General features: G+C 39.6%; 2 protein-coding genes and 1 non-coding gene across 3 annotated transcripts in view; 1 reads left to right on the top strand and 2 right to left on the bottom strand.

Annotated features, from left to right (window-relative positions):
• Positions 1–6,920: 6,920 nt before the first annotated feature.
• On the bottom strand, positions 6,921–6,993 carry trnat-ugu (transfer RNA threonine (anticodon UGU)). The gene has a single exon. It is a non-coding gene; the product is annotated as a tRNA-Thr (tRNA).
• Positions 6,994–7,562: 569 nt separating this feature from the next.
• Positions 7,563–14,890, bottom strand: hhipl1 (HHIP-like 1). Its single transcript, XM_067613599.1, has 9 exons — positions 14,305–14,890; positions 12,442–13,088; positions 12,220–12,363; positions 11,631–11,959; positions 10,725–10,851; positions 9,931–10,076; positions 9,720–9,801; positions 9,054–9,136; positions 7,563–8,926 (listed from the first exon to the last, which is right to left on the bottom strand). Exons 1-9 carry the CDS (start codon positions 14,596–14,598, stop codon positions 8,358–8,360), a joined length of 2,421 nt encoding a protein of 806 aa, XP_067469700.1. The 5' UTR covers positions 14,599–14,890; the 3' UTR covers positions 7,563–8,357.
• An 86-nt stretch (positions 14,891–14,976) lies between these two features.
• ccdc85ca (coiled-coil domain containing 85C, a) overlaps positions 14,977–25,183 on the top strand; it is a 42,684-nt gene continuing 32,477 nt past the window's right edge. Inside the window, exon 1 of the mRNA XM_067613600.1 lies at positions 14,977–18,450. Within this exon, the coding sequence (XP_067469701.1) occupies positions 17,760–18,450 (691 nt within the window). The 5' untranslated portion in view covers positions 14,977–17,759. The remainder of the gene's footprint in view (positions 18,451–25,183) is intronic.

A 25,183-nucleotide genomic window follows, 5' to 3' on the forward strand; every position in this document is an offset into this window, starting at 1 on the left:
AAAGATTTATGACTTCAAAGGGGACCACTGGGCTTGGGGCTGAGAGCCACAGACAGGGTAGAGTAGTACTGAGAGACAATTAACACATTGTTGATTTAGGTCTTTTCATGGGATTTGTTGACAAGAAAAAGCCTTATCCTTTAATAAAATATTTTGTAAAGTAATTACCTTTGAAGCTGCACTATCAATATATTTATTTTAACAATGGATCAAATGACAATGCATAATGTGAACAAATTGCTATTAGAATTATCACAGTCTCTGCAGTTCCCCTCAGCTCTGTAGAGCTTTTTAGTGTCATTCAGCTCATTGTTTTGGATTTACAGCTGTAACTTTAACTCATCAAGCTCATTTTCAGCCACAGCAGGCAGTTGTTTTTGGGGGGGGAAGCTCTGATAAACCCACTGTACACTACACGCTCAGTACCAAACAGCAGACAGAAAAATAAGCAACTAGCTGGTGAACATTAGCAGTTAAAGAGCCAGATATTTTTCTCAGGAGTTGGTGGAGACTAAAGCAGAGCTAAAAGGAGAGTAAATATTGGACTTACTTTTGTCTTACATAAAAATGGCACCTTTCACAGGGTGACCTTAAATATTTTATAGTTTAATGTCACATTCTTTATTCTTTATTTGGATCCCCATTAGCACCCATAAAGCGATCGCTTCCTGGAGTCCACACAAAGACGACAACAACAAAAACAAACAATTAAAATCACACTGTATCAATAACTAACTCTACAATAACTCTACATATGAAACAATAAACAATAGTAACCTACAATAAAAACAAAATTGTCACAAATACACACACACACACACACACACACACCACTAGATGACCAGTGTTCACTTGACTTCTATTATACTCATGACAAATACCTGTATATACTAGTTTTTCACTAAAGGAGTGCAGTGTATTATTCTTAATAACATTTTGCATGAATAACAGAAGACAATTATAATAATTTAGCCTCCACAGTTAGCTTTGATAATGTTTATGCTTCTCACACACAGAAGCACAGAAATAACAAGGAAGAGTTCATCTGGCTGCTCTGTTCTGTGCAATTTGAAGTTTTTTTTCAATGTTTCTCAGCAACACTTGTCTAAATAACTGGGCAGTACTCCAGGTGTGACAGAACATGTGACCGAACAACATCAATCATAACATAAGATGGAAGATATGCAGAACATTTCCTTGAAATAGCAATGCCCTTTCCCATCATGGAAACTATGTTATCAATCTGATCAGACCAAGACAATAAATTATCTAATTCAACACCCAGTGATGTGGTCTTAGTGACCTACTCAACTGATATCCCATCTACAGAGAGATTAAGTGCAGTGACATTAGCAAGACCCTTCCTACTACCAAATACATTACATTTAGTTTTGGCATGTTTAGTAGAATTTGTTCATTATCATCCATTTGGTAATGCTATGCAACTCAACATGTAGATTCTCTCTCAGCTCCACTGAAGTTGCTGACTCACAGAACAAAGTTGAGTCATCAGGATACATGACTACATCTGCATTTTTAACAACATATGCTAAAGTGGACCCAAGCGACTCCCTTGTGGAACACCACAAAACTTTTTTTTGCTGTCAGAAAAACTGCCATTGAAAAATACTCTCTGTATTCTGCCAGAGAGGTAACTCTTCATCCAAGCAAGAGCTAAGGGGGAAAAACCATAATATTTGAGTTTTGCAATAAGAATGCTGTGGTCAATGACATCAAAAGCTGCAGTAAAATCCAAGAGCTTAACCCAAACTAGTTTCCTGTCATCCATATATGTTAACCATTGATCAGTCATGTGTACTAATGCAGTGCTAGTAGAGTGCCCTGGTCTTTAAACATGTTGTGCTTTTGTAAGTAATTTTTACTAAAATAATGTAACATTTGATTAAAAATGATCTTCTCAAGTATCTTACTCGACACAGGGAGTACACTAATAGGTCTACAATTGGAGCCAGTAAAATCTGCTTTTCCATCTCTGGGTAAGGGTATGATTTTAGACTCCCGCTGAGTAGGCATCTATTAAAAATATGACATATTGGTTTGGAAAGTGGCCTAGTTGCAATATTAAAAAAATGTTCCATCCAGGTCATCTATACCAGGAGATGCAACTCCACCACATTTGTCCCTGTCTCATATATAACCTATATCCCTCGACAGCCAGCTCAGAATCATCAAAAGTAGTGTCCAGGTGTATTTCTGACAGTGCTAAAACATGAATATTGTTTGAGGAGCAGATCCTGGTAATCTCATGTAAATTGTTCCTGAGGTTGCATATATTTAAAGGTTCAGTGTGTAGAATTTAGTGACATCTAACGGAACAGACTTGGCAGAAATTGAATAAAACATATACATGTATATTTTAATTAGTGTATAATCACCTGAAAATAAGAATTGTTGTGTTTTTGTTACCTTAGAATGAGCCCTTTATATCTACATAAAGGGCAGGTCCTCTTCCACAGGGCCCGCCATTTTGAAAAGCTACGTTTCTACATTACCCCAGAACGGACAAACCAAACACTGGTTCTAGAGAGGGCCTTCCGTGTTTTTCACGAGTTTGCGGCCACTGTAGGATGTCCTACATACTTGGAAGGGGGTGGGGGTGTATTCAGTTTGTTGCAATCTGCAACCTCACCACTAGATGCCACTAAATCCTACACACTGCACCTTTAAGAGAGCTAATATCAATCCCTTCCTTGGCAAACTTAATAAAAAAGATGTAGTTTTGTTATTTGGACACATAGAACAGACCAAAACAGCATAAAAAGTGAAAAACAAGACAAAATCCTTTTACAAAAGAAAAATTGAACCTTGAAGCACTTAAAGCCGATGATTGAGTTTGTCCACCCCTGGGTGTGGTGACCAGCTTATCATACTTCAGGCTGGCTTTGTCACCTCTTTCTCAGGCATCTTTCATATTGGGCAACAGCTCTTTCCTCCTCAGTTGTACAGCTTCATTCTTCATTTATATAGATTTTTGTGCCCTTTAATTTCTTGGCAGAAGTAATGATACTTTAAAGCGCAAAACTTTTACAACAATTTTCCCAAGCTTTCCCCCCTCCTGGTAGTGACCAATTCTCTGGGCATAGTCAGTATCCACATTTATGCCATCTAGTCATAGGTTGCCTGAGAGCATTTGTTGAATCTTCTCTGATTCATGCCAGTTCTCTCCTTTCTTGTCTGCAATCCCATCAATTAAAATATTTGTCCTCCTGCACTGATTTTCAATGTAGCCCAGCTTGGTTCCATCTATTTCCTGCTTAGAATTTATTAAATTCATTCTTACAATTTATGTGTGACCTACATGTGTTATCAATGGCATACATGGGGAGACAAACCACCATATAGAACATATTGTATAGGTCAATCATAACCTTGTATGAAATCTGTGTGAATGTGCCATTACCGGGCAAGACAAAATACACAAACACTGTCTGTTCATATCAAATATGGAGTATAAACTTTTTACATTTAACAACATTCATACCATTTTTGTCAATCATTATCATATAGGAAGGTATGTTAATAACAATAAATATGCCAGGATGTTTTGTAATGAGCATATGCTGGGTTGAAACACACACTCTTTCTCACACACACGCTTTGATAGCTCCACAGATAATCAACCCTGACAGGAGGAGGTGAAAATTCCCGGCGTTCCCTGTGGAGCCAGGATGCCACTCCAGCAGACTCGGGCAGAGAAAGGGGTGGGGTGTGAAAGCTAATATTTGGGAGGAGAAAGAAGGACAAGACATGTAGGAGGTTTGGACTCTGGGTGGGGATCCCCTGCAGGGTGAACTTCACATTACTGAGAGCAGCATCTGCAGTCATTTGTTAAAAAAAAAAAAATTCCACTAAGAATTGAACTTAATAATTGATGAGTAATATAGAAGATGGATATCTAAAGACTCTAATTAAATTAAATGATTAATAAATTTAATTATAAAGTCAGCCCATCCAAATGGAGAGGGTGGTGACAATACTGAGACATGTTGGAAGGAATAGTGGAAATTTGCTCTATATACTACATAAATAAATGATGGCAAAAAAAAAAAGAATGAATGAATGAGGCAGTCATCTGCTTCCAGGCTCCTGACTGATATCACAAATCAATCAGGATCATGTTCTGCTGAAAGGAGGCCTCAGAAACAGCGGTGAGAGGCGGCGCTGAGGCTCTGCACCACAAGCCACAGACTCCTCACATGGTTTGTTACATGTTGTGAAGTGAAAACCTCTTAAATCCACTTTTGGTGATCTTCATGTTTTCACTTCAATTAAAGGATTAGAAGGGTCTTCAGTGGGTTGAAAAGATGTAAAAACCTTTCAAACAGTGCTGGCTCAAATGAAAAATGCTCAGTAGTCCTGTTGAAAACAAGGCTGTTTTTCTTTGCTCCTGGAAAGCTGACATTCTGTAGAGACCAGGGTTGTACTGGGAAGCAATGCTTTTCCCTTTCTGTGAGGAATGTAAGCCAGTGGACCACCTGGGTAACAGACTGCAACTTAAGCTGCACATAAATCATTGATAATTCTCTAAAAGCATCTGCTTCTTATGTGTCCTCGTGTGGAACACAAAGCAATCATACATCTAACTGTCCAGCCTTCAATGAGTCCACAACCTAATTTACAAACTGGGCAAAAGGCTGAAGCAGTAGATATGTAAATTGTGGTGAAACAATACTGACACCTAGTGGAAAGGCTTTTATGTGACTGAGATGCAGCCTTTTAACAGCTGACTGTTCATTGATTTTGTCTGTTAATTATATATTTATTATTTGGATGTTAGACTTGAATCTAACCCCAGTTTATGCTTCTCATGTATTATGTATTGTCATTACAGTTGAGTCACAGACACAACTTAGGAAAGAGAGTTTCCTAAGTTGCATCTCTTTTCTAATCGAAACAAAGATGGTAGCTGGGAATGGCATATGTTTGCTTCATTTATAGAGTGTGCAACAAAATTTTAACATTTTATCATCAGTTAAATTTGAGTTGTTAAATGGCTTTCTGGGTTCACCAAGTATTTATTTTTCAAAAACATGGATGCCTAATGTTTTTGATTAACATTCTCAAATTTTATTCTACCAAAGTCATGTTTTAAAGCAGTGGTTCCCAACTTTTTTGCCTCATGACCCTTTAAAATTAAAACAACGTAGCTTTAGTGTTGTTAATCCAAGTGTGATATTTTATTCTCTGACAGGCCTGAAGAGGTGAAAGTATCCAGTATTTCATGTGAAAAAAGCAAACATTTGATTAAGGTCAGAAAAAGCAAAACAAAAATAAAATTGATTTTTGTAACAGAATTGTATTTTTTCTGTCATTAATATTGGTGATGATCAGTTGGGATAACACAATAAAGCCAGAGTTCTTATTTCCACTGAGAGGTGGAGGAAGTTAACAGGAGAACAGCCACACAAATAACTTAAAAACATACATTCATAAATAGTTCCTCTTTAATCTCATGTGTTTTCAGTGGAATCAGCATGAGGTCTCATGAGCAGATTCTTAGTACGACTACAAATATTGAACATATATCAGACTACAGTTGGCCACTTTATCCTGACTTCCTGTCTCTTTCACTTCACATCAGAATGAAAGAATGAAAGAAAGAAAGAAAGGAGAAAGGACTTGCACGAAATGCTCCCATTTCATTTTCTCCATTGTTTTAACCTTGCTGTGACCTCCTTTCTGTAATGTGTTATATTTTTCTTCATACTTTTTCATTCTCTTTTCACTTTGAGTAGAACTTTGAGCTGTTTTTCATAAAAAGTGACATATACAGTATGAATGAACCTGTTATAACTAATAATTACATTTCTATTGTACTGATTGTGGGTGTGGCAGGAGATTCATAGCTGATATCAGGCTGGAAGCAGAGAACCGGAGTAAGAGCCAGGGGCCACACATTGACAGGCTGCAGCGTGGTCAGAGTTGGCTCCAGCTCCTGAGATCTGGTGCTCAGCATATTAATGACCCTCCCAAAACAGAGGGGAGATCCCTCAAACAAAGAGTGACTGGTTGGAATAAAAGGGCTGTCAGTTAGAGGCTCTTTGTCTAGTTATTTACTCCACGTCTTACAATCACAGAAGATATAGAACTGATCTTGTTTTAAGGTTCATATTAGGTTATATATCTATCTTGAATTATTATTTGAGTATATTTCACTAATTAAAACAATATATATTCATCCGGAATGGTGCTGCTTTGAGTTTATTATTTTACTTTATATAGTTCTACTGAAAGACCACAGGGTGCCAGTATAGAGCTACCTTTGTTTAGTATGAGCCAATTGGACCAATGTGCTAGTTTTAACTAGTCTACAAGACCCCAGTAAGGCAGGTTTAGCAGTGCTTGTTAGTGCCTTTAGTTTAGCTGAATTGAAGACCGACTCCTATAGATTCAGGAAACACAAGAAATCACTCTTTTGGTGTTGGTTAAATGTGGTCGAGGAGCATGGGAATATTAAATTGCGGGATTGTTTCATGGAGTCTGGCTTCACAATTTCTACATAGTGAAGAAAGGGCACACAATTAAGTTTGACTTTTTTGGTTTGGCTTTTAATTATATAGTCTTCACACCCGCAACAGCTTCACAATCAAGGTGTAGGTAACAGTATTTGCAAAAACAATAATATATTATTCATCCTGCACCAGTTTAACTTTTCTTTTTAGTTATAGATTTCGAGTGCTTCTAGTTTGTGAGCAGTAAAGTTATTTATTCATTTCCACTTTGGATCAGTAAACTGAGACTAGGAGTTCCTGCGAAGTGAATTGAGAATGAAATTTCTGTGCACTATTCCTCCAGCTTGCACCGAAGAACAATGTAAAATTACCGCGTTGGTAGTTATATGAACTAAGCTTATGAAGCATATCGTGAATTGTAACCGAAATAAAAATGTCACCCTTCACAGGCCCCAGCGAGGATCGAACTCGCGACCCCTGGTTTACAAGACCAGTGCTCTAACCACTGAGCTATGGAGCCAGTGCTGTTTAGCGGGAGAATTCCTTAGCTTTTGTAACTTATATCAAAATACAAAATGTGTATATATGTAACCCCGGACTGACCATTGGCTCGATTGTAACATGTTTGTACTTTTTTAGCTGCTCTAGTTACGTAGCTAGAACATGTAGACTAAAACGCCCAACAATAGCCTGCAAAGACGGCATTTGTAAAGCCAGGCTCAGCTGTACACCGTACTGTATTCCGTAACAATTAGATTACAAAATGTTAACGCTACAGAATTACTAAATGGTCACGTCACTGTTCACATTTATACTGAAACATGCTAAATTTGCTAATGTTGACGTTAGGCATGTAAATGGACTTCGCCCACGCGTCTAACTTCAACAGCGTGACGTTATAACAAGACTGTTACTTTGCTAACTTAGCTACGTGACCGCCAATAAAGCGTGTATTGGGATGTATTCTTTTCAATATATTGGATAGACTATTAATGAAACGTGCTCTCAAATGTCATTGGCTACGTGTTAGTTCAATGGTCAAATTCTGTGTGTGTGTGTGTGTGTGTGTGTGACGTGTGTGAGCCAGTACAGAGTAGTCAGCGTTTATTGAAATCACATGATAACATGATAATGATAACATGACAATGATACAGCCATACATTCATTCAGTGGGTATAGAACATTCAACACATTAGGAAATTTGACATTCAGACAATAACTGTCAAATTTGTTAGCGTCATAAATCACTGAGAAGCCAAGGACGTATGCAATAGTGCCATACAATCAAATGAAACATTCAAGCCTGCAGTGAAAAATTAAAAAATAAACTCTCATTTTAAACATTTACCTCTGAGAGAAATGACAAGTGCTTTACTGGCAAGTAAGTCATTACTGAAGGAAGAACCTCCCCCTTGGATACGTTTACAGTGTTAGATACCATCAATGCATTCCAGCTGTTTTTCTCATAAATAACCCCTGGAAGGCTTTGATGACAGAACTGACTTTGTTGGTCTTTCCAATTTTCCTTAAACTACTTTAAGTTTTGTTTTAGATTGTTTCCTGAACTTTCTGCTTTTACCTGCGAGTTTTATGTAAAAATTTGAGCCATGCTCTTTCCTCTTTTATTGTGACAGACTGGCCACACAATCAGTTTTAGATCACAAAATCATTTGTGCTATTTAACTCTATTGTAGTTACTGGAAATATCTTGGCACAATGTTATGTTGCCTACATTTGGTCTGTTCATTAATGGCGATAAGTAAAATACTCCACCAAGAGTGCACTGAAAATACCTGTTTTTAACAGTGTTAAATTTCGGGTGGATTTTTAAGACAACAGATTTAGTCTATGATAATTATCTCTGACTTAATAGCAGTCAGACTTTTAGACTCCTACAACGTAGTCTGAGTTTCCACAGATTACCCCGGCGTCTTCATAATGGGCACAGTTATGTGTCCCCACGCCAGCGTGTCTGCAGTCCAGCAGGCTGGACTCAGTCCCATCACATTGGACATCATCTAGAAGAATCCGCAGATCCTTCCCCTCTCCAAACTCTGAGTTCTTGGCTGCCTTTAGAGCGTACCGGAAGCCTAACTGCCGACAAACCACCATAGCATTCTTGGTGGTCCACAGGTCATCACACACAGTACCCCATTCCCCGTTAACGTAGATCTCCACCCGTCCACGATCGCTGCTGCCTTGTTCATCCCCAACCAGCCTTATAGCTCCGTTCTGAAGCTCAGGCACAATTTCTGCTCTGGGTTTTCCCTTTCTGCGCCGGCTTTTTCGTCTTGAATGCCTGGGTGGTTTGGTGGTAGTTGTGGTTGGCAAAGCGGTGGTCGGGTCTGGTCCTAGTTCACCTAGACGATCAATGAGCTCTTGGAGCCAATCGTATGAGTCTGTGGGTTGTGGCTCAGCATTGTGTTTGCTTGGTAGCTCAACACCGATTAATGCTGATGGAAGAATGACAGAAAAACACAGGACCAAATATAAATATAAACAAATATGAATGACACAGATTTTATTTGTTTTGTAACCTTAGTCAGTAGTGAGGTCAGAGTGTTTTGGAGGTGGACTCACTTTCCTGGGGAACAAACTCAATGAGGTTACTTTTCACTCTGACAGGAAGGGGGTCATAGTGACATTGTCTCGGAGGAGCACGTCTGAAAAACAGACAGAATATAACTAAGTTGTCACATAAAAATCAAGTTTATCTGAAACTGCCAGTGTTTTAATGTGTATTTAACTTCCAGGTCAAGTCACAACAGTGGCAACGAACAGTTCAAATGAACTTGATGGCTGGGAAACAAATTAAGTGACATAAGCATCTACTGCTGAGAGAAATACAGAGAGAGCCAAGAGCTGTCTGAAGCAATGTCAGAGAGGGGAGATTTAGGATGGCAGCCCTTTCACACCACTGCCAACACTGCTTTATTTCCCTCTTTTACCAAAAAAAAAGACAGGCAGAAAGTTATCCCACCAACGCTGAGAAAACACAGACATAAGCTCATATCCAAGCCAAGTATGATCATGATACTGCTCATCCCTCGGGCTCGCTGAGAGGAATGACATGCTTGTGTTTGTAATTATGAACAGATGTGTGTCTTACAAATCCATTTCAAAAAAGCAGAAATAGAACTTTACAATATATGGTGAGCAGTTACTGCACATAGAATAGAGCACACATTTTCTTTGTGTTATGATGGCGAAATAAGAAAGAAGCAAAGGAATGATTATATTACTCACCTTGAGGGATCCACCACTTTATAAACAACTCCTGAAGGTGACGTAGCGCTTGGTATTCCAGTCGACATGAAGTACAGCTCGCCTGTTGGAAAGAAAAACAAAGCATTACATCAAGGGGACAGTAGACATTTCCTAGGAACTAGTGTGCAAAGAACACTGCAGGTACAGTAGCATAGGTTGTTTTGAGGTTGTGCATGTGTTCATGCATTACCAGCTTCATCCTCAGCAAAGGAGATAATGTACTGGTGATAATTGTTGATGAGTCCAGGGAAGGCGCACGTGAGACCGAGCCCCATACAGATCTCATTGTACTTCCATTGTCCTGTATTTCTGTCCTCTTGCAGACTCATCAAACGGCTGCAACAGGAAAAAACAAACACACACACTCAGATGCTCTTACTGTTAGATCTCATCAACCAATACAGTTCTTTTTTTTACATTTGGTTACATGTGTTTCTCAATACTGAGTGCACTTTGCGCAACAGCAGTCAACGTGGACTAAACTGTGGATAACTTTTTATTGCTTTGACACAAAATTAACACAAATTTAATTTACTGTTTTCTCAATTAAACTCAACCACCAAAACACTGTGTGTGCCTTTATGCCATCACAAGCCAACAATCGTCTACTTTATACCTTCAACAATCATACAAGCCCCTTTGAGCAAGGCTGGGGAAAATGCATGAACTTATTGTAAATACTGTATAGCATAGTAAGTTTTTCCATCAAACATAAACTACAGTTTGAGAGAAGTGCAGCTCTTAAAACTCCTCTGTGATAAAGATTGAAAGCGATAAAATTCTAGTTGCCTGTCTGAACTAGTGCACAGGCTTGTTTCTGAAATCCTTAAATGCGGGTAATGTAGGTATCAAACAAACACCTGCGACAGTTATCTTCAGTTTTAGGTTTGACATCACACTGTTGTCATTCCTCAAAATCTATTCACTACTGTCCTTAACACAAGATATATTTCAGAGGTTGGTGTACTTCCAGATCAAACTTACCCACTCATGAAGTCTCCAAATATGTACATGCCATTCAGATTGGGGTATTCACACCCTCTGTAGACATAGCCACCAGTCACTGACTTACCCATTTTGTGAGGGTACGCATAAATAGGCAGGACATCATCTGTGAAAAAATCCAAAGTTCATTATTGGTATTACTGAGTTTCTTCCTCATCTGTGTAATTTAGCCATTAGCCATTTATTTACAATGAAGCTACTTATTCAACACAAGTCAAAATCAGATCTTTAATCTATTTTTCCAGTTTTATCAAAGTATTTTAATATTGAGCTGTAGTGCATGATAAAGGGGGTTAGTACACTAGCACTTATGGGCGGACTTCTTAGTATCGCACTGTGAACAATGTAATTCATTAAATGAACAGTTAGGCAAGTCAGCCATTTAGTAGGTTACGGGTCACGTTACTCAAAACACACTGTATCAGTGCATATGACATTCTTTGACAAAGACTTGCATGTCAACAAGATGATCCACATCTAGTTTACAACCGAATGCAGGTTATAATATGTTGGAAACACTGGTCTAAGCTTCCTTTGAGTATTCCCTCTGACTACCACTGCAGTTCGATAACTTGTTATTAATGTATGGTTGTAATTTTTTTCTTTACTATGTAGCAGCAGAAAAAAAGTTGGTCACCAGTTCTGCCTAGGGCCAAGAATCTATGAGTTTCTAACAAAACAAGGCAGAGGCTAATTTCACCCAGACAGAAAAAGTTACAGTAGCTTGTGCAGAGAGCTGTCATTGTGTTTGTTTCGGTATTAACAACTGCAGACTCTCCATTACCACAGGATTGGAGACTACTGTTAATGTCTGCAGTTGACGTAGGGTAACCATGGATGTTTCCAAACACAGCCATCTGACTGTAATCACCAAAGCATGCTTACCAAGTGAGCTGTTGGCACACAGCTTTTTATCATAGCAGGAGAAGCCCTCTTTGGCTCTCCAGCCATAGTTCCGGCCTTTCTCGATGATGTCAATTTCCTCAAACTTGTTCTGGCCTACATCCCCACAGAAGATTCGCCCTTTGCCCTCTTTGTTCTGGGGGTCGCCCCGGTCCACAGAGCACCTCCACATATTGCGGACACCATAAGCATAAACCTCAGGTCGTGCTCCCCGTTCATGTATGAAGGGGTTATCTGGAGGGATTCTGTACAACGGGCCTCTCTCATTGTCATCCACATCTATGCGAAGAACTTTACCCAAAAGAGCTGACCTAAAGTAGATACGGCCATAGGGAAAAAAAATGTATGTAATAAATCATTATTTATCTTAAGTGTACGAAAACATGCAGTTAATTTACATATAGGAAAACCAAATTCATATATTCTAACTTAAGTATTCAACTACCATGTAAAGTATCTCTAGATAAGGTTCACCACTACATTTTCTAGAATTGGATAGATTCTTTGTTACTTAAGATCATTCTATGAGGTATGGGTGTCTAGTTTTGGAAATCTCTAGTGGCCTTCTTACTTGTTCTGGGCATTCCCATATTTCCCAAACGGGTCTCCCGCCATTCCACCATCCCCTGTGAAAATGTACAAGTAGCCATCATCAGCAAATAACAGCTGCCCTCCATTGTGGTTGGATGCAGGTTCGTCGATCTCCAGAATAACCCTGGAAGGACAGTTGATGTGACAAAAAAGAAAAGGAAAGGAGCAGGTTTGCTAATCTGAATCTACAATCCATACCTACCGCTCAGATCCATGATCCACCACATTCATGTCGTTGGCTGACACATGGAATTCACTGATCCTGATCCTCTCATCAAAACCCACCTCCACTGAGTAATACACGTACAGCTTCCCATTGTACTTGTACTTGGGGTGAAAGGTCAGTCCCAGAAAGCCTCTCTCGTCCCCTTCCCATGATGATGTTAACACCACCTTGGTAATGTTCAAGAACGGTCTCTCCAGTCTGGACCGGTCAGGGAGGTACGTCCACACCAAGCCCACCTGTTCCGCCACAAAGAACCGGTGTGTCCCGTCATTGGCATACACCATGGCAAGTGGGTTACGCAGCCCGTTGGCCACTTCTTCCAGACACAGCTGCAGACAGCCATCTGAATCCGACTGGACCCGGCCCAAGCTCTTTGTGAGCTTCTGGTTCGTGAGGAGGTGTGGGTAGCAGTAGTCCACGTCCTCTAGTTCCAGGTACTGACAGAGACGTGTCTGGTCTTCTCTGACTCTGTCTATGTGTGGGTCATCAGACAGGAAAGGGATGGTGGAGCTACACTTTTTCCAAAACTGGGAGCAGTAGTCAGGACAAAGGCCAGGGATCGTCCGGACCGGGGTGCTGGGGTCCTCTGCATCAAAGAGGTGAGCTGCATAGGGTGAGCATTCCTGGATCGATGGAGAAGAGAGGTGAGTGTGTCAAAGTGTTTAGGGCTACCCTTGACTAAAGATCACCAAATGGTCAAGTATTTCTTTAACTTAATTTAATTTTTAATTGAAAAAATCATTATCGGTCTGCAGACATCACACACAAATTGCAAACAAATATTGTCCTGAAAATAAAAAAAAAAATTTTTATTGTCACCTTCAAAGGAGGTGAATCTGGCCGTGTATAAATATGATTTATTTTCCACAAAAAAGTTCAATTAACTAGTTAAAATTTCTTAAATGACATCTACTTCTGCCTCACTGAAAAACTCCATAATCTATGAAACTGCAAATATTGTTCACTTCAAAAGTTTAATACTAAATATCTCTTTAGTCCATTCTCAGTGTGTGTGCAGTGGAGTCTCCAAGTTTCCACATCACACTTAAAAGTTGCATACTGGACCATAATTTGCTTCCAAACCATTTGTAATGTCACAAATTATGCTTGTAAGTACAAGACTAAGCTTAAACTTAAAGTGAGATTTGTGAGCACAGAGAAACACATACATTATTCTGTACAGTGAGGGCCAAACATCCAAATCAAGTAAGCAAAACACATTTTTGAATGGAGGAGGAATTTAATATTTGTTGCATAATGTAAGATCAAATCTTTTTTTTTTTACATAAAATAAACTTTTTAAGCCCTGAGTCCTCAACACACTGATGGCAAGTTGGTCCCCTCTTATCATAAGTATAGTAAGTCCTCAGTTTTCCTCTGCTGAAAAACTTTACCAAAATCCTAATCTACAGACTGGGGAAGCCCTTGTGGTGAGCCTCTTATGAGATCATATGATACTCAAGTACACAGTGAATATCTACAATATTAGGAACATCTGCATGATAATCATTTGCAGCCCCAGTTGCTCAGTTAGCACCCAGAGGTCTCAAAGCATGAAACCCTGCTGTTTGACTATGTGGGTGACAGGTGTTGATGTTTTCTGGAAGCCGCAGGATGACCTTTACCTTAATTCAGTTTATCAGTGCACTTTATTAAAAGAGAAACACCTATATTTTGTGACTTGACTGTAAGAGCATATTATTCTGTTCAGCTATTTTAAAAATGTTTTTTCAAATGACAGAACGTGTTCATCTGTGTCTATGTAGTTTGGTCAGGCTCTTGGCGCATGATGGAGACGTTTTGGACCAAGCCAAGCGACCTTTGTCCATGCACGCCTACCTGGCAAAGCAGCTCCAACACGTACCCAGCACAGTTGGCATAACCATGATAATCAAAATTATCCATAATCCGATAGTATTTTGTCATCAGCTCCTGGTCTTTCTGATAATCACAGCAGCCAAACTCCTTGTACATTACACAAAACTCCAGCTCCCTCAGCGGTCGGAAGGGCGGCTTAAAATCCAAACACTGCGGGTGTAGCATTACAGGTGAGATACAGAATACCCAAAAATATAAGCTGCCAATCGGCGAAAGCCACAGCCGACCCGGGACTTTGCCATAATATCGCCGCATTATGGCGTGCGTGTGAAATCATGGAAGAGTAGAAGTTGTGCAGAAGCGGCTTCCTGTGCGCACTTTGCTCTGACTCCAATCATCCGCTTTATTTGGCCCTCTGACGTGGTGAACCGCTGTGTCCTCTGTCAACCTGGGCTGTCTGTCGTCAGGCTGTAGCGTCGGCAGCCGTATGGTCGATCTGGACCACAGGCTGAAGCCATCTGCTGTCCCGGTATATCTGCACACAAAATGGGAGGAAGCCAATGGCAGAGGTTCTTCAACAGGAACACAGGGAAGAATCCCACTGCTGCTGTCTACGTAATAGACTATAACAATAGCACCAGCAGCAGTAGTCTCATACCAGTGTAGTGGGGGAATAACACCATAACTTACAGTAATAGTAATATTAATATCAACATCAACACCATCATAAATCACTCTTTCATTGATACCAATGTCATCTGTGACATTTGTTTCATCACAGTTTTTATTGTCGATCAAGTTCCCAATTTCGTTCAGACCGCGCAGTGCATTGTGGGTCTTTGGGTTGTTCTATTTTTGTAGTTTTTTGTGTTAAACCCATCTTTTGCAACATTTACATTGTTGGATAATCATGCATGTAATCTCCTGATGCCCAGCAGATGGCGACCTTACACAGTCCTGACACACTTCGTTCCAAAAAAAGTCCCTATTATTAATATATTATTATTATTATAGAAGCTTGTGTACAGGGAGACCAGGCAAAAACTCATTGGTAGACTCACAAATGTTCACCCCCGGTGAATTTTTCCACAGGCTTCCACAGTGGAGGTATTGTTCAAATCCAGGTCACGGACTGGGGGGAGATGAATCTATTCAAAATAACAATTGATTTAATGAAGCAGGACACTCAGCATATAGAAGTGGCACCTCGTGAGCAGGGGAGTGAAAGTACATTCAGCCACTAACTGTTGAAGTGCACAACATTCACAAGTTCATAAAAGTGAAAATTTATTTATTTATTTCAAATGGATAAAAACAGAAATAAATATCTGTTTTAAATACATACTAGATTATTTTTTGATTTAAGGGAAGGAATATCATAGGCTTACTGCTCTGAATTTGAATGACCTATCTTCTTTTCACTTCTGAATTTTGCATGCAGGTGTGTCATGTACCTTTAGATAGGGAAATAATTTGTTCTCAGAATAGCCTAGACAAGACTAGAATAAACTAGAATAGAATAAGGTCATTCAGCAGAGGTTGGTGCTCTTTTCCACCAACATTCCTTCATGTTTGAAGCTGTTTTTGGATGTTGACAGCTCCACTGAACAGATGGAGGTTTAGAGTCTTGCTTAAATACATAGGAAGAGTTATCTCAGTAAAGGGAGAGTTTTTTGACAGAAAAGTAAATACTGAAAATGGAAAAATGTCTCAAAGGCCCCACATACCGCTGGTCTGCCCACACACAGTTGCTTTCACTTCTGGTGGTTTAACTCATTCTTCCATTAGTTCTCTTGCACCTGTTAGGATGGAACAACTATACCTTCTTATTATTTTATTAGAATATTGATAAATAATTCCTGGCATAGCTCCACTAGACTGCATATTGAACAGAGGATTAATCTATTGGCCTTTTCACTGAAGACATTTTTACTCGTCATAGTAGGAAAACCACAGATATCACCAGTAACATTAATGATGGCTGTGTTCTGTTCAAGCGTACCAGTAAACCATGAAAGTGTGACAGTGAGCCAGCACACACAATATCAGCACCCTGAAACTGAGGCAAACATCATTCATTTGATTATTTACACCTTTAGGCCTACTTTTCCTACTGTGACATGTTAAAATATCTGCTGTGAAAAAAAGTTTACCCACATGTCCAAAGCCTTCAAAGACATAACAGTTTGTCCAATGACCTATATTCTGATTTGCTGTCCTGATGGTTAAGCTATGATTTGTTAAGATTTCTGCTGTTGAATCAGACATTCCATGTAGCTGACCTATCCACCACCACAACCTCAGTTTTCTTTTTTAAATAAAGTGCATAAAGCTGTTTGACAACATTGCAATGGCTATTGTCTGGAGACAACAGTTCTGACAAGGATGGGGTTATTTTAAGTTAAAGATAAATAGCCTTTAATATTGTGTATTCGGTTAAGAATGTACACTTTTTAAAGTGAAAAATATGTTCCTCTTCTTGTTCCTTCAGCTGGATGTTTGAGCTTCATTGTGCAACATTATGTGTGCAGAGTTTGACATATGAAAGCTGTTTTCACATTTGTCTGCTGAAGCAGGAGACTTCTTGTGTCCAGCAGTAAAACTTTTGAAATGAAACATATTTGCATATTCAAAGATTCTGGATTTTTGATGAGGGAGAAGCAATAGATGTCATTTTAACAACTTTTTTAACGAGGTAACTGAACATTTTTTGTGGCAAAACATGTCAGACACAGTTTATTACTCAAATTAGGGGATGTCCTAAAAGATGTCTGGAGGGGTTCTTTAACATTTTTAATGAAAATTGTTTATTAAATTTCACTTATCTGAGCTAATTTATTAATTCAATTCAATTTCAATTCAGTTTTATTTATATAGCGCCAAATCACAACAAAAAGTCATCTCAGGGCACACAAAATTAGCCTATTTGTAGCGGATAAATATGGGAATATTGAATAAAAGTTGTCAACCATGCCGGGCCCCCCGTGCTATCTAACTCTAATTTGAATATGACACGGCAATAAAGCTTTATAAGTTAGTTGACAGCTTTCCAGTTTGTGTGCTCTGTGTTCGAGGCGCTGTCTGTGGACTCTACAGGTTTGTGTTGCAGCCTATAGAGGACACTGTGTTACTGCTTGCAGAGTGATCAGCTCCCCCCCTTCTCTCGCACTGTCTCCTCCCATGCTCCTTCACTTCGAGGACCGGTCTCCGGCTTCAGACAGCGTCTCACCGCATCTACAAGATGAACTTCCAACTGTGGATGTTATAGAAAGTGATATTATCGGATAATTCGTTGTTACAGTTTGTGGATTCAAGGCAGCGCAGGCTGATTTGGGTCAGCGGTGCCCGGGAACGGATCCTCTTCTGCAGCCCCGGCGTGTAATCTGTGATGGATCTGGGTTTCATAATAACTTAGCTGTCCCAGACCGGTTAGAAGACACCCTGTTTATTTAGATAAAGACAGAATAAGTGGGGACATGGACGGGGCGGACGTGAGCCAGCTGTCCGACGAGGAGCTGCTGATGCAGGGGAAGGAGGATCTGGTCCGGAGGCTGAGGAGGCTGGAGAGCCGCAACATGGAGCTGATGCTGGAGCACGGAAACATGATGAAGGACGTGAACCGGAGCCTGCAGGTCCACCTTCACGAGATCCGGAGTCTGAAGGAGGTCAACCAGAAACTGCAGGACGATAACCAGGAGCTCCGAGAGCTGTGCTGCTTCCTGGACGACGACCGACAGAAGGGCAAGAAGGTGTCCCGGGAGTGGCAGCGGTTCGGCCGCTACACGGCCAGCGTCATGTGGAAAGACGTCGGGCTGTACCAGCAGAAGCTGAACGAGCTGGAGGCCAGTCAGGAGGTGCTGAGGACGGAGAACATGGAGCTGAAGGAGATCATCTTCATGCTGGATGAGGAGAGGAACGGCGCCGGCTCCCGGAGCTCCATCGACAGCCAGTCCAGCCTGAACAACCTGAACGGCCCGGTGCCGGTCCGAGACGTCGGGGATGGAAGTAGCACCTCCAGTACTGGAAGTGCTGGGAGTCCCGACCACCACCAACACCACCACCACCACCACCACTTGCACAAAGCATCCGAGGGCAAGATTGCGTCTTTGAGGAGGTCCATGGACGACCTGTCCGCCCCTCAGAGAGGAGTCTCCACTGGACTCAGTGGTAAGTCTCAGGTTAACAATGCAGCTTAAGATGAACCTGTATCAAGTTAGATGTGACAACTGAGTAACAAATATCTGCTGATTGCGGTTGAAAGCTCCGGAAAAAGCCAGTAAGTGGACCTTGAGTCGGAACTGTCAGAAGGTCATGTTGTTAGCTTATTAAATAAATCAATTGCCAGTCTTCATCCTTTTTGACATAAGCTTTAGTCTAATGCACATTCTGTGAATATATTATAATATATAAATATATATATAATATATAAATATAACCAGCATAGATTCCTACAAACTTATTAATTACACATATTTTGGTTATGAAGTTACAACTCTGTAACAAGGACATGTAAGCTGCACATCTATAAAAAGAGTTAATGATTAAATGACTTTTTACAGTGTAAGAACCACAGCCCAAAGTGTTCAAGGTTAATATTTAATAACATTTATAGAGCACAATTGTAGTCAATGGTACAGTATAAAGAATGATACATCACCACCACCCCCAGCAGAATGTGTGAAGCCGTACAGCAACTCAGTCAACTGAAATGGAAACTAGGAAATAGAAGTAAAGAAAGTCCTGAGTACGACCCTACAAGACACGAAACAGCAGTTATTCCTCCACATCAACATATAATATATATATTATACATATATATTATATATATTATACATCAACCTATAATATATATATTATAGGTTGACAACATATAATGCATGTACGCATTATTGGTCATCAAAAGCAAGGAAATATAGTTTGCCAAAATTTCAACTTACTGCCCTTTTATAGAGAGCTTTCAACCCCATCCTGCTGCCTTAATCAATGGCTGTAATCTGCTTGATTGTCATGGAGATAGCGCAAATAATATCAGGTGATCTAAGTACTGTATGTATTAAGCACCCTATCAACTAAGGAAAGCTGTGACAATGTTAATGTTAAAATTATTAAAATTTCACTTTCAATAAAATATTTACTCTTTCTAAAAGTTACATCCTGGATGTATGAGCCTACTCAGTAAGAGGACTGATTTAGGATCATGAATCTGGTTGTACTGAACTTTACTTTTTAATGCTTCAGAGGCTAATTGTGCATTTTTTTAAAAGATACATGAGGTTAGATACAAACTGTATGTTTTTGCATGTGTATATTAAGAGAATAAAACTCGGCCCTGTGTGTAAGAACAGAGGAAACCTGCGCATATTCCACATTTACATTTAGGTTAATAAAAAGCATGACTCTGTCCTGTGATCGTTCCTGCCCAGTGTATTCAAGGACATGGCAGCAGTGTTAACCCATGACCTCCAAACCTCATAGAAAACACCAGGACGCTCATACAGAATCAATAACTTATTAAGAGCTCCACTTCAGAAATCATACATCTTGATATCACAGACTCTTAAAGTCACCTTGCTGCTTGCTCACACTCAGACTGAGTGACACTGTCTGGCCCCACTCAAGCCGGCACAGATGGCCCAGGCCTAATTACCTCAGCTCATTACGGATGAAGTCAGATCTAATGAGGATTTAGCACCTTGCTAGTGCCAGCAGGATGATACTGTAAGTTGCATCGGCAAGTCATCTAGTTCATAACACAGCTGGAGGTGGGTAGCAGCTGAGGTGCCAGTCAGCTGTGTGTGACACATTCCAATAGGAGCGTGTTTTATGCAGAGATAAAGAGCTTAGACGGGGAATGCGGTTGCATTTCACAGCTTGGCAAGGTTCACATGCTACTGGTAAACATACTTGTTTAGCAAGTTTGGTTATCTGAGGCCAAATCCTGCTGACTGATTCATTAAGAGCTGAAAAAAGTGAAAGTCTAAAAAAATGTACTAATCTCATTCGTCACTTACAATGAAGCACTTAGCATAGTTTAATTTTCCTAGATAACATTCAGCTGCTGATACCAAGTACTTTGTGTGGTGTTTTAATAGCAGTTGAATGCAGTTAGTTTCACTGATAGAGCACAACACTGGAATAGTGTTTTAATATTTTTTGCCGACAGTTCATTTCTTTCAGTGAGGGATATGTGCAGAGTCAGATTACTGACTGCGTGGTTGGTGACTCTGAGCCAACAGTCTAGCCTAATGTAATTCAAGATATTTTGTTTGACCAATAATGACTTTTATACTCCACATTTTTTGTTCTGGATGTTCTGGTCTGTTCTTATCTGTTTCAGTTTATGTCTGGTTATGTGGGCTTATGAATACTTTATTGTTATCTCTCTGGGTTATGCTTGAAAAGAAGTATTTCGTATGATGTGTCATCTGACCATGTTGGAAGGCAAAAGTGTTTATGGCTGTTCAAAAGTGTCCCATTTGAAAAAGAAAATGAAAAAAGACAGCTTGAGAGAGAACTTCAAACCCTACATGGTTTTTTACTTTTTTGTAAGTTCCATCCATGCTTCCATTGGCAGTGCTTTTAATCAGTCAAGCAAATGTATCTTTGCATCCTTTGCCACAACTTATACTGTTATGTTTGCATATGTTGTTGGTAAAGAGGCTACTTTGGTTACCAATGCAGCAGTTCATTTTCATAGGCAACATGGCATTAATAACACAGGACATGTGAAAAAGCCTGGTCACATTTCAAAGGGTCTATTTTTAAATCTCTTACTTTTGTAATCGTTGCAGCTCTAGCATGCACAGTGTTGGGCAATACATTACTAGTGTAGCTAGACTCCACAGTAATGTCCAAGTAACTTAACGTAGCAATTTCAAAATCATTTAATCTTTCCATTAACAAGTTATTTTTTTCATAGGGTAACATGACCAATTATGTTTTATTTTCTCTTGAAGGGAAATCAGAACCTCAGAAATAAGTGTGCTGCATGACACAGTTTCATGGGACACACCTGCCACTTGAGAGCTGGTCAGACGGAGGGGGGGGGGGGGGGGGGGCATATGTTGGAGCTGGTCTGGTGTATTCAAAACATCCCAGTTTGTAAAATACAATACAGTTCTTGGCAGAACTTCAAACCAAAGCCTCACAGGTTCCTAAAAGTCTAAGTATGGGAACCTCCAGATCAAGAGTTGTTAAGCTACAATGGAAATGTGGCTGTCGATGATTTATCTTTCATGGATAAGTTGCATATGTCAAATTATGTTGATCATATTTCAGTTTTTCAGACCTGTCTAGAACATTTTGAAAATTTACAAGCTACGTACTGTACATGCAGAACATAGATACATACATATAAAGACATATTAGAGATTTAGATATATATGTAGATATAAATAGATTGATAATACACTTAATGAATTATTATTATGTTAGACAGCATGTTTCTCCTCCAATAATAATGGCACAGGCCAGTTTGGTGCCACCAGTGCCATCTCCTGGAATCTGAATGCTTTTGAATTTCAGTGTTTTAAGGATGTTTGATTATTAGGGACCCATGCTCCTCCATGGTTTGAGAATATTGCTCTGTATCCAGTGGAGAAACTCAAAAGTACGTGGTGGTTGACTGAACATTGTGAAGAATTTTGGTAGGCTGGAGACATGTTTACTTGATAGTGATGGTGCTGGAGTGGGACTGAGCTGCCTGTCAGAGTTATAAGCTGTTTATTGGTTGGCCCTGCTCTCTGGTTTATTCAATCAGCCTGCTACATATCCTGCTGACTCTCCCTTCAGTCAGGTTATTTGCAGGCTGCAGGGCACACTTTCAGACCTCTCCTTATTTACACCCCAATGTTCCTCCCAGCTGTGTACGGGAGCTCACACTTGCTCCGACTACTGTGACTGTAAATTCTCTGGATTCATTTTCAGCTCCTGGGTGGACGTGCTTTTGCAGTCTGTCAGCCACATATCTGCACACATGGATGTGTTTCCTTCATGTATTTCCAGTATTTTGTTATTTAGTGGCAACAACATGTTGTCATTCCAGCTATCTGTTGGACTGAAACATCTGCACTGGGATGATCAGCTGGAAGTCCATTGATTTAAAGGGGTACTCATTTGTTTGAAATGTTAGAATCATGAGAGGTAAAGGACATCTTGGTTTAGGATTTCATGCTGAAAAGGCCAAAACTGACCTGCACTTTGTTGAGGGCAGAGTGTCTTTGACAGTTCAGCATGTAGAAGTGATTTATTTTCCACTGCAGCAACTTGTCACACCAGGATACAGGAGAGAGTTCATGTTCATGGGCCTCTCTGCTGTGAGGGGGAAGAAGGGCCTCTTTGAAAAGAAGGCTTAGCGCGGAACACAAATATATAGGCTATTTCAAACAAAGTGAAGCTCTTTTGAAAATTAAGATTTTCAGTTTTACTGTTTATTAAGTATCAGCAAACAGGAAATCCAAATAAATTGTTTAAAAAACCTTAAAGAAATTATTGAACATTTTGGGAAATACGCTAATTCTCCCTGTTCTAAGATGAGAGGATTGATACCACTGTCATTGCATAAAGTACAGAGCTTGGGACGGGAGGTGATTAGCTTAGCTCAGCATAAAGACTGGAAGCAGGGGATATACCTACTAACACCTCAAAATTTCACTAATTAACATTGTTGTATAACATTTGTTAAATTTGTACAAAATAAGAAATGTAAAAAGGTCAGTTTGTGATTTGAGGGGTTTATTCATCACAGTTTATTCATCCACCCAGCACTTCTGTTCAGTGTTGTGCAGGTTGCTAGCAGTCTGTGAGCACAGGTTTTGGTCTCCTCACTCTTCACTGTGACTCCAGGTGGTTGTGTACATTCACTGCACTTGGCTGTTGTTCACTAAGAAATAGTTCCAGTAAATAATTCCCCCTGAAAGCACAAATTATCATTTTTACATTTCTGTTTGTGCATGAATTAAAAACAAGATACAGCATGTTAATTAAAGAGCTTTAGAAATGTCCACAAGCTGTTTCCCCTGCTTCCAGTCTCCAGTCAAATATCTCCTCACTTTAAATGCTGATTTTGGTAGTTTCAGACTGTTGTTTATTTAGGTAAATTTCTTGTATGACTTCTTTGTGTTGAACACATATATTATACATATACAAATATACATATTTGAAATTTTTGCCTTATTTTGTTAAATAGCCAAAATAGAAGTGCTATATTAGTCAATGTGACATATATAAAAAAAGCTTTTGGTATTGGTACCAAAACTTGCAGCTATCATGTTGACATATGTATTAAAAATTTCACAAGCTGCAATATTGTTATTTGTCCAGTGTGGTACATTATTACACACTAGTCACAAAAATCTAGTCTGAGAGGGAACATTGGCCCTCAGTGCTCCATTAATGTTATAATCTAAATCTCATTTCCATCTCCCAAGTTGAATTCATTATATGCTCCAACTTTCAAACCTAATCCACAGAAATACAGCCAGTGGTCTGAGTACTGGATGGACAGGAGGGCTGGAATGTCCTAATGCGACCAAGTCTTCAACACAGGTCACCTCCAGGTCTCGCTGTAGAAATAAACATACTGAATGTACCAGATGTCAAATTAACATGATATTATGTGACAGCAGTAGACATTTTGCTTATTGCCTTTGGCATTTTACTGAAATTATTAAATTGGCTATAGCAAATAATTCCCACAGCGCAGCAGAAACTGAGAGGCAATAAAATCAGTAATTGACCAACACACATCTGCAAGAACAGCATGGTAGATATGAGGACGATTTAGAGCTCCCGGCCTGCCCTTCCCACTAAGACAAATATGGGATTGTCATTCAGAAACCCTCACACATTCAGAAACAACTGTGTAACAGCAATAAGGCTTAAACAACTGTCAAAAGATTAAATATTGAGGAAAAGCAGCAACTATTCAGCACGGATTAGAGGACTGTGGCCATAACTCTGTAATTACAATATGTTAATTACAAAAATGTACACTTAATCCTCTCATAGATTCACGCCACATATTGAACTAATCTTAACTGGATGTGGGGACAAGCAGCCTCCTGCAACTGATGTCAATCATGGCGAGTCACACTCTGAACTGAACTCTGTGAACTCTCTTCCCTGATAACGGCTAGTTGAATAGTAGCGGCTCATTGAAACAGACCAGCAAATGATGCATTGAGCCTGACAGACACCCAGTGGATCCTGTATTTACACATGGACAAAGGCCACTAATGATGACAATAATCACTATGTCTTCACAACACATGGTGAGTGAGTTTGAGAAAAGAACAAAAAAGAGAAAAGTATGGATATACACCAGTTTGAAAAAAGTTCAATCACCTTTAGACTGATTGATCACTAATCACATTTGAGTTGGACTCAACCCGGGGATGTTGCAGTTCACCCCCAAGTCAGGAGTGTGCCCCTATTGGCCAGATCAACATGAACTTTGGTATTAATTTTCATGGTCTCCAGTTGATATGATGACTGTGTTTACCCCCTAAATTTCCCTTTGACCAACACTTCATAAGTTGTTTCAAAAGTTAATGGCTGGATATCTATGAATTTTTGTTGATCATTATAAGCATATATATATCATTATAATGATCCCCAGAGGATGAACACTAGTGTATTTAGTGACCTACGTTTCAGAATAAACTACAAGATCCTGCTGATAACATATAAGGCCCAGTCTGACCTTGTCCCCAGGTACATTTCTGATCTCCTCGTTCCTCATTCCACTTCTTGACCACTTCGTTCTTCAAATCTTGGCTTTTTGTGAGTATGTGTGTAAGAATTCCTGTATATATTGTTTATACCCCAAAGAAAAGAAGCAGCTGTCCTTCTACCATCCAGTAAGAAATACCTGAGGACTTTTACTGTCTTGATAAATGGA

The sequence above is a fragment of the Thunnus thynnus genome, chromosome 16 (genome assembly GCF_963924715.1).
Source record: "Thunnus thynnus chromosome 16, fThuThy2.1, whole genome shotgun sequence".
In the NCBI taxonomy this organism is placed as follows: Eukaryota; Metazoa; Chordata; class Actinopteri; order Scombriformes; family Scombridae; genus Thunnus; species Thunnus thynnus.